The sequence below is a fragment of the Lactuca sativa genome, chromosome 4, assembly GCF_002870075.4.
Source record: "Lactuca sativa cultivar Salinas chromosome 4, Lsat_Salinas_v11, whole genome shotgun sequence".
Taxonomy (NCBI): domain Eukaryota; kingdom Viridiplantae; phylum Streptophyta; class Magnoliopsida; order Asterales; family Asteraceae; genus Lactuca; species Lactuca sativa.
This window is the reverse complement of record NC_056626.2, coordinates 3,977,660-3,986,846: the sequence shown is the minus strand read 5'-3', so window position 1 is coordinate 3,986,846 and position 9,187 is coordinate 3,977,660. Positions and strand designations below refer to the sequence as shown.

The window sequence follows — 9,187 nt, the reverse complement described above, 5'->3', positions numbered from 1 at the left end:
GATAATGATTGCAAATGACATATTCACATGGATAGGAACACACACACAATAATATCTAAGTGACATAAGGTTTCTCTCCACTTCATGAAAATTATTGTGAGGAAACACTTTCACTAAGAAGTTTTAAAGTGATAGCAGTTGTTTTAATTGCATTCTCAAATTCGATTATGATTACGGCATCCCTCTTCATAGTTCGAATTGTGAGAAATAGCAAATATTCTGAACATTCTGGACTTACTGCTGTAAGTTCTGAAATAGTTTAGCATACATATGAGCTATTTAAGGAAAGGTGTATGAGTTCGAGAAGCCTAGATAAAGTCTTATCGAAACATCTTGTATCATAAATCGGAACATCGGTAAGAAATTCAAGAAGCATTGATTTCTAAAAGTCCAACTGATTTTTAAATACATATCAAAGCTAGTGTGAGCATAAGTGTTATGCTTGTAAGTATGTAATCATTATGCTAGTGGGAGCATAATTATTACGTTGAGTGTTGCAAGATTAGCAATGCTATATATAGGAAACAAAGTTTTAATTTGCAAAGTTGTGGAGTTTGAAAAGTTGTCTCGCTATAGTAGGATTTAAGGGAGAAGATACTCGTACTTCATTTCAAATCTAAAAGCTTAGATTGAAATTTTAATGGAGCTTAGTCATGGACATATATGAATGTCGTGTTGAAATGTTTCAACATTTGAAATTCTATATATGGAAATATTATAGCAAGAGACTGGTCTAGTATCATGTCTTTATGTGAGACATTATGAATCGTATCCCATATGCTTCGGATATAGGATCGATTGCATACGCTGTAATATTTGCATGTTCTGATTTTTCCCAATGCCTAGCGCATTAAAAGGGAAAAAGGACCAGAACTTTATATGACTAAAGTTGTTAAAAAACTGTCAAGGACAATCTAAGGTTCATCGAAGATTGGTTGCTTGTGAACAGTTGTAGGTATAGTAATTGATGGACCATATTGATATAATTCGGAATAGATAGGATTCTATTTAGAATAGATAGTCGTATGGCAATTATGGATATGTTTCCATAATGGGAGTTGGATATTAAGAATCTTTGTGTGAGTTAGAAACTTTAATGCAAAAAGGATGTTCAAGGAATGCTCTTTGAATGTGAGACTTCAATTCCAGGGAATTGTCTTGTAACATTCTCAAATGGAATACTTTGTAATATCATTGGCCAAGTCTCTGTGACTTTTGTGCCAAGACATTAGAAAAGGATTATTGAATGAGAGTTTAGACTTTAACATATTTTAGTAGTGGCAGGAATTTGGTATTCTTACACTTATAATAAGGTTTAGGAATTATGAAATAAGCATCATTGGAAATGTGTTCAATTGATCTAATTCATAAAGGAAAGGACCATAGATGAACATAGTATGCATGCTTGGAGCATAGGATAACTATTGTTTCAATTCAAGTATTAAGTTGATTAATCGAAACATTAGACAATGAATAAAGTTTAATCAATATGATTGAGTTCATATTGGATTGGAATATTCTTGTGTTTCACTTTGCATGTTTTGACTTCCCGAATAATAAGATTATTCAAACAGCCACGGTCAATCATACTTTGGAAGTAAGTAATGAGGTAAGACTGTCATGACTCCGACTGTAGATTGTCTAAGAGTTTAGACATAGCAGAAGTTTGCTACAGTTTTCATGAGTACTCACGTAATATGATTTGAGTATTGGATTAAACTCACGCTCATCTGAATCACTTCATGGATTTTATCACGAGTGATTGTGAGACGATAATATCTTATATTCTTGAAACAGAGACATATGAGTTGTAGTTTGCAAGTCAGTTGCACATTGATGATATGTAAACGCACCAGTAACTTGGGGTTATAAAACGTATTGTTGTGTATGATTTGATGAGTAAATTAAGCAAGCATATGAGTCAAATTTTATCCGTTCCTTTTACCCTAAGAGAGATAAAAGCGATATATGTGGGCCCTCAATGATTTAGTGATGACACCCTAAGCGCTTGCCTAAGCCTGGACTAAGTTGATGTGTTCAATGTAGTCTGTTGTCATTCGTCATAAATTGAAAGTCCGGAAACAACACATGGATATATAAAATGATTATAATATATGTCTCAGTCCATACGATATCTTGTAGAATGGAGGAATATTTGATCCCTTATCTAATGGACACGTTATTGATCTGAGTTGACAGCGGCTTTCGAGAGCTACAATTGCTATTCGGTTTTTAAAGTCATACTTGCAGTTATAGACTTATTCAAGTGGGAGAGTGTTGGATTAGGTGTCTAAGCCCATAAAAATCATTGGTATGTACATGAACCGATAGTAGCATGGTCCATTTTGGGTTGCATTCACCAGAACAATTTAATAAGATGGATATTTGAGAAAGAGGTTAGTTGTAATTTATTAATATATTATAAGTATAATGTATTAATTTGAGAAATCATATTATTTAATTAGTATTGATCAATAATTAATTTGGAATTAATTTAGTGATCAAAAGGGACTGATTAAATTAATGGGGACTGATTATGTAAATCAATGATACATATAGTTTGGGCTAATGATCCATGATTGATTTGTGATGAGCTAAGCTTATGAAATAGTCCATAGAGTGTTAGTCCAAATCAATTGTTGGATCATAAGCCTAAGTGTAAGAACTAGATTTTACAAGTGACCCTTGGAATTCTACACCATAAATGTAACCCCTAAACACTAAAATTGGCACTTATGCATTCCAAAAAGAAGCTAGCCCATTTTGGTGCCTCCTACTCTCTCTCTCTCTCTCACATTGTCCTCCATTTGTTCTTGGTGTTTTGTGAAACATTTGATGCATCCCACTTGAGGTGCTAAGCTCTTGAAAGACCAACTTCTACAAGCTACAGCAAGAGGTAATCATCTAACTTGTTTTTATTACTCAAATATCAAATTTGTTTGCTAGTTAGGCTTCATGCTTTGGAAAAATAGTATTACATGTATAACTAGAGAAAACTTAGATCCTAAGCATTAGGGTTGTATGTTGTAACACCTAGTTCCTGGTAGGTATTTAAATTCAAGTAATTTCATGTTTTTCCCTGGGACTCAGCGAGTTAGAGGCCCAACTCGTCGAGTATACTCGATTTTGACCGGAGGTTTAGTGACCTACTCGACGAGTAGAAGTTGTTTGGATGAAACCCTCATATTTAGGGTTTACACCCTATTTAAACAACTTATCTCGTCCCAAAACAGCCTCCATCGTCCCTCTCGCTTTTAGAAGACCCTAAACCGAAACCCTAGCCTTGTTTGAGTGTTCTTAAGCCATTTTTGTGCATTTTTGGTGGTTGTGAAGCTTGAGAAGGAGGAAGGAGCTTGGGAGTTCAAGTTGAAGCTAGTAGATCCAGAGGTTGTGTTCCATTTCCAGCTCAGTTGAGGTAAAAAGCTTCAACCTTGACTTTCCACTTTTTAGATCCTCTTTAGGGCTTGAATCTTGTCATTTTGGGGCATTTCTAAGTCACCTTCGGGTTTGGCGCATTATATAGAGGAATAACTTTAGATTTGGAACATAGGAAGGTTCTCATGGCATAAAGGTGCCAACTTTACTTCCATAAGAGACCCATGCATCTTGAAGATTCCATTTTAGGGCCTTTTTAACTAAATGGCCCATGCATGAATGTACACTTTGTAAATTTACGCACAATATGGACCCTAGGAGATCAGATCTATGATTTAGATGCTTTGAGACCCACTAAAATCAACTGTATAGTTATGGACAAAGAGGTACTCGGCGAGTCGTTCATGGGACTCGGCGAGTCGGGTCGTATTTCCCCCATCAAATCCTTCTGTTGATGGACCAGATGCTAAGATAGAAGAACACTCAACTTTTTAGGCTTATTAAGGACCTAGAAATCATGGAACTCAACGAGTATATGTCTGGACTCGGCGAGTTCAAGGCAATGTCCCAACCACTTGAACACGGACTCGACGAGTTCAAGGAGAACTCGGCGAGTCATTTAATATACATATAATTATAGAAATCATTTAATATTTATCTTTATTTAATTAAATAATTATTTAATTTACTAAATTCATGTTGGTGTATTGTAGCAGAAAACAAATGTGAGAAACACATTATCATATATATATATATATATATATATATATATATATATATATATATATATATATATATATATATATATATATATATATATATATATATATATATATATGAGGGTTGAATGGAAAATGCATAAACCCTAGAAAATCAATAGAAATACATAGAAAAAAAATACTTTGAGATATCTAATATTTTAAAAAAACGTAAAATCGCATATATATGTATATATTCGCTGAAAAAAGATTGAAAAAAGACAAAATAAAATTAAAAATTAAAAATTTTGTAAAAAAATCAAGTTTTAATTTTTTTTAACGAATATATATATATATATATATATATATATATATATATATATATATATATATATATATATATATATATATATATATATATATATATATATATATATATATATATATATATATATATATATATATAGATGTAAACTTTATAAATACTAATCACTTTTCTCCTATGAATAATGATTTTTTAGAAAATGTAATGACAAAGGTGTTGTACTAGCTTCACTAAGCACATGGTCTTGATCATGCTTCACACACATGATATCAAACCATAAGGATTGTTGCCATTTCTCTAAGTATTGTTTAACATGGGATTGTTAATTACTTTTTATTTTGGTAGGCCTCATCAGTTTACTTCAAATGAAGTTTTTAGATTGTTAGTTACTTTTGCCCCAAAAAGTCCAACATCAAGATTTCTATCCAATCGATATTAGATTTTGCTATTCAAAATCTATGATAACTGCCAAACAGTAGTTCAGATTCAATAAAGTTTAGTCGAATGTAAGAAAACTATAATTTAAATCCGACAAATATTTAAGTCCATGCAAAGATCAACCGTGTATTTTGCAATATTGACCTCGAATGTGAGGTTAGTCGTAGACCATGCCAAAATCAACCATATAACAAAGGGTATCATTGGGATTTTATAAGGCCTATGTACGTGGCAACTGAACCAGCCAGTTAGTTCTTTCTCGTATCTCTAGAGATAACACCATATGCTTATATTGACCCCAAAAAAACATACAATTTGCACAAGAAATAAACATGGCTTCAACTAGCCATTTTGTGCATTACCGGTTGTACTCATAGCAACTATAGTTGTATGACATGGTACAACATTTACAATAATCCTCTTTTTACATCTGATATTAATTTGTTAAAAACAGGAATTAGGCATTATTCGGAAAGGTCAAAGATGTTATTTAAGTGCTTGTTTCAAGAATCGATAAATGCAAGAATAGCAATATATTTTTATTTATTTGTTTATTATAGCATTATATTATATTTTCATTTCTTTTTACTAAAATACTGATTTTCATTTTTTTTGTCTTATCGACTCATTGAACTGTGAAAAATCAACCCAACCAGAACACTATACTCTTCATTTTCTTTTTCGTTTTAGGGCATCATATTCTAAAAAATCTACCAAATTATTGCAAAGAAAATTGCTTTGTATTTAAGATGGCAATGCTATAATTGTGACATTTTCTTTTTTTTGGGTAGATTATATTCCAAGGTAAAGTTACTTATATGGCTATTGTAGTACTAATTACAAAGAGTTGATTATGTATGAGGGGTACTTTAGAGTTATAAGTTGAAGACATTTGATTAAAATCCATCTATTCTCTTGAACTACGTTTTTGTCAAACGCTTCAAATTTTATGGAATATGGCATAGGCAAAGACACAGATACTTTGTTTGATAAAACGCACCGAGTCTTTTTATGATTAAATTATGTATGTACAAAGTTGCTAAATGGATAACAATATTCTAACGGATTGACTTTACCCATGTATACGTAATGTCTTTCTTTTCTAAAAGGGATTAACTCTCGGAATAAAACCTAAATCTCGAAATAAAACTAAATGACCATTTTACCCTGAGAATCCAATGAACAAATTTCACAATACTCATCAATTCTAAAATTAAGAGTATTCATCAATTTTAACTTAAGCCGAGTGAAAAGAGAAAAGACAAAAGAAGGGCTAATATGTAAAGAGTCTTTACCCTTTTAGCCAATTTTTTTGGGTTAACCAATTAATTATTATGTCCAAATTAAGTAAAAAAGAAACAACCATACACAACTGTTCAGATTAAGTGCTTAATTCATTAAACCCATTAAGTCAAAAAGAAAAAAGATGCTCTTCAACATACAAGTTATAATTAAGAGTATTCTCCATTCTTTCTACTTACATGGGTGTTTGGTAGTGCTTAAAATTGATTTTTGCAATTTGTAGTCATGATAGTTAGTTTGAGTGTTTGGATAAACTGAGTATGATTATGATTTTATTTATTATTATGTGGGGTTAAAATGATCATATTATGGATAATCATGCTATCAACTTTGTAGCATGTTTATCAAACCTCTTTTGTAGAAAATCATCTACCATTCACTTCAATCCTATGGTCCAAATATCACATGATAAAAATTGTTAGGAAAGTTAGATGTATAATGCAACCAAGTTAACATGTGCCATGTGTGTTCATCAAGCTAAAGATCAAAACAGAATTAAGAACTTTCACATCCTAATTTAAATCGTGGAATATGAACACAATCAACACATATGGAACCTATACACAAATAACTAAACTTGCATTTGAACATGAATTCACATACCTAAGAACCCTTAATATGCACATCTGAAAGCTAGATTAAGGGGGTGTTTGGATTCGCGTTTTAACAAAAAGATGAGGAAAAGTGTCTTCAATTTATTCTAAGTTAGGGTAAATAAGAATTCACATCATTGATAGCCAAATTGTTCATAAAAAATGAAATTATAACCCATTCATAGGAGGATGCCCATAAAGATTGAATCAACCAATAACCAGTTTCTAACTATCCAAACAAATTCATATAATTGATTTATAAAACAGAAATTTGAATCATATATGTGTAATTATATGATATGTTAAGTTCACAGAGGTCTAGAATTGGTATGTATATATTGATAGAATCATCAAGATGTAATCAGAATGAAACATCTTAATCACACTCCATCAAGAAGTATAATCAACTTACAATACATAACAATAAGAGTAATTAGAGAGTAATTGAATCAATAGAGGAGTATATTACAAATCTGAATTTCTTTCAAATATTCAGAAGAAGTAAAAATTTACTGAATATATTACAATTACAGAAACCCAAATAGGTTACCGGGTTAATAGGGTTGGTTTGGAGGACGAACCGAGATCCGAACAGGGAGAGGCCGACCGGTACCAGAACCGCCACAACTATTACACGCCATCCGGCCGGAACCAGCGCACGTCCGACAACCACGGTCACCGTCGGACCACCGATTACAAAGGCAACTAACCCGACCGGTGCCGTTGCAACTTGAACACCTTTGACCTGAACCTGAATCAGAACCAGGACCCATCATCGGATTCCGATCCATCACTGATTTCAAGAGAGCAGCTCCGGCTAACACGCTCAGACCCGTCGCAATCTGAGTCAAGACAATCGGACCCATATCGGATATTAAAGAATTGAGGTATGTTTTAGAGGGAGTAGAAGATTGGTGATAATAGTAGTAGGGGGAAATATGAAGATTTTGTGGGTGAATTGAAGTGATATTTTTTTTGAGGTTTTGTAATGGGGAAAGATTTAGGAATATACAGTTCACACGGATCGGGAGGATTGAAGTGGTGGTGGAATTGTACACGTAGAAGTAGAAGAAGCGTGTAAATTTGGAGGTGGTGTGCTTGGAAGTTGGAATGTAGTGAGATATGGAGGCAAATGGTTGGCTTTGCTTGTACCTATTTCTCATCCTCTTGTTTGATTATGGTTATTTTGGTTCAAGCAAATTACACAACGTTCTATTCTTCTTGACCTTGTTGTAACAACATGGTTAGCAACTTCATTTATCAATTGAAAATATAAATTGCATTTAAAATCTCTATATATATATATATATATATATATATATATATATATATATATATATATATATATATATATATATATATATATATATATATATATATATATATATATATATATATATATATATATATATATGAGAAATTAAATTGCTTTTTATGCCTACAAATATTCATATCCAATTAAATTATGACAAGTGTCATCATTCCATATTTTTTTAATTAACTCATTAAGGCTATATCAAATAAAATTAAATTAAATGGTAATTTGTCAATATTTCATTGGGTAGAAATAATTTTAGGTATAAAATGTAGGAGGTAATTTAATATATATATATATATATATATATATATATATATATATATATATATATATATATATATATATATATATATATATATATATATATATATATATAGGGTTAGGTTCATATGAGACGGCCTATTTTGTGAGACCGTAAGACACAATCCTAGCCATTCATTTAGTAGATAAAACAAAAACATTTTTAAAATGCAAAATAATTGAAAATTTTTGAATTTTTTTTCCAATATTATTTTCGGAATATATATTTTCCAAAAAAATACTAAAAAAATAAAAAATAAATACAAAAAAATATATTTTTTTACATATTTTAGTAGAATATTTAGAATATTCTACATATCTTGCAAATCTAGTAGAATATTCCAAACATTCTAAAAATCATATTAGAAATGTACAGTGTAATATTCAATTAGAGTATTTTACGTATTTTTCAAAAAAAAACGGTATTTTATTTATTTATTTATTTTTTTTAGGTAAATAAAGTTCCGAAAATAATAATTAAAAAAGAATTTTTAGGTTTTTATTTTTATTTTGGATTTTAAAATTATTTTTAGATTTGATCTCACGGTCTCAAATGAACCTGAATATATATATATATATATATATATATATATATATATATATATATATATATATATATATATATATATAGGAATGAGTTCTATGGAAAACAAATAACTAGGGCAATATCTACCGGAACCAATAATCAAATGACACGTGTCCATTTCTTTCTTCACAAGTAATGTATTGTGGAAGTTATTGTGGAAGTGATGTGTTGTCATGTTTTCATTGGTTCAAATATGTGTTGCCCTAATCATTCATTTTCCATATAACTCTTCCATATATATATATATATATA

At 30.8% G+C, this 9,187-nt stretch overlaps 1 protein-coding gene across 1 annotated transcript; it reads right to left on the bottom strand.

Annotated features, from left to right (window-relative positions):
* Nucleotides 1-7,048: 7,048 nt before the first annotated feature.
* LOC111889867 (uncharacterized) lies at nucleotides 7,049-7,852 on the bottom strand. Its single transcript, XM_023886027.3, has one exon. It carries the CDS (start codon nucleotides 7,595-7,597, stop codon nucleotides 7,286-7,288), a length of 312 nt encoding a protein of 103 aa, XP_023741795.1. The 5' UTR covers nucleotides 7,598-7,852; the 3' UTR covers nucleotides 7,049-7,285.
* Between the last annotated feature and the right edge of the window lie 1,335 nt (nucleotides 7,853-9,187).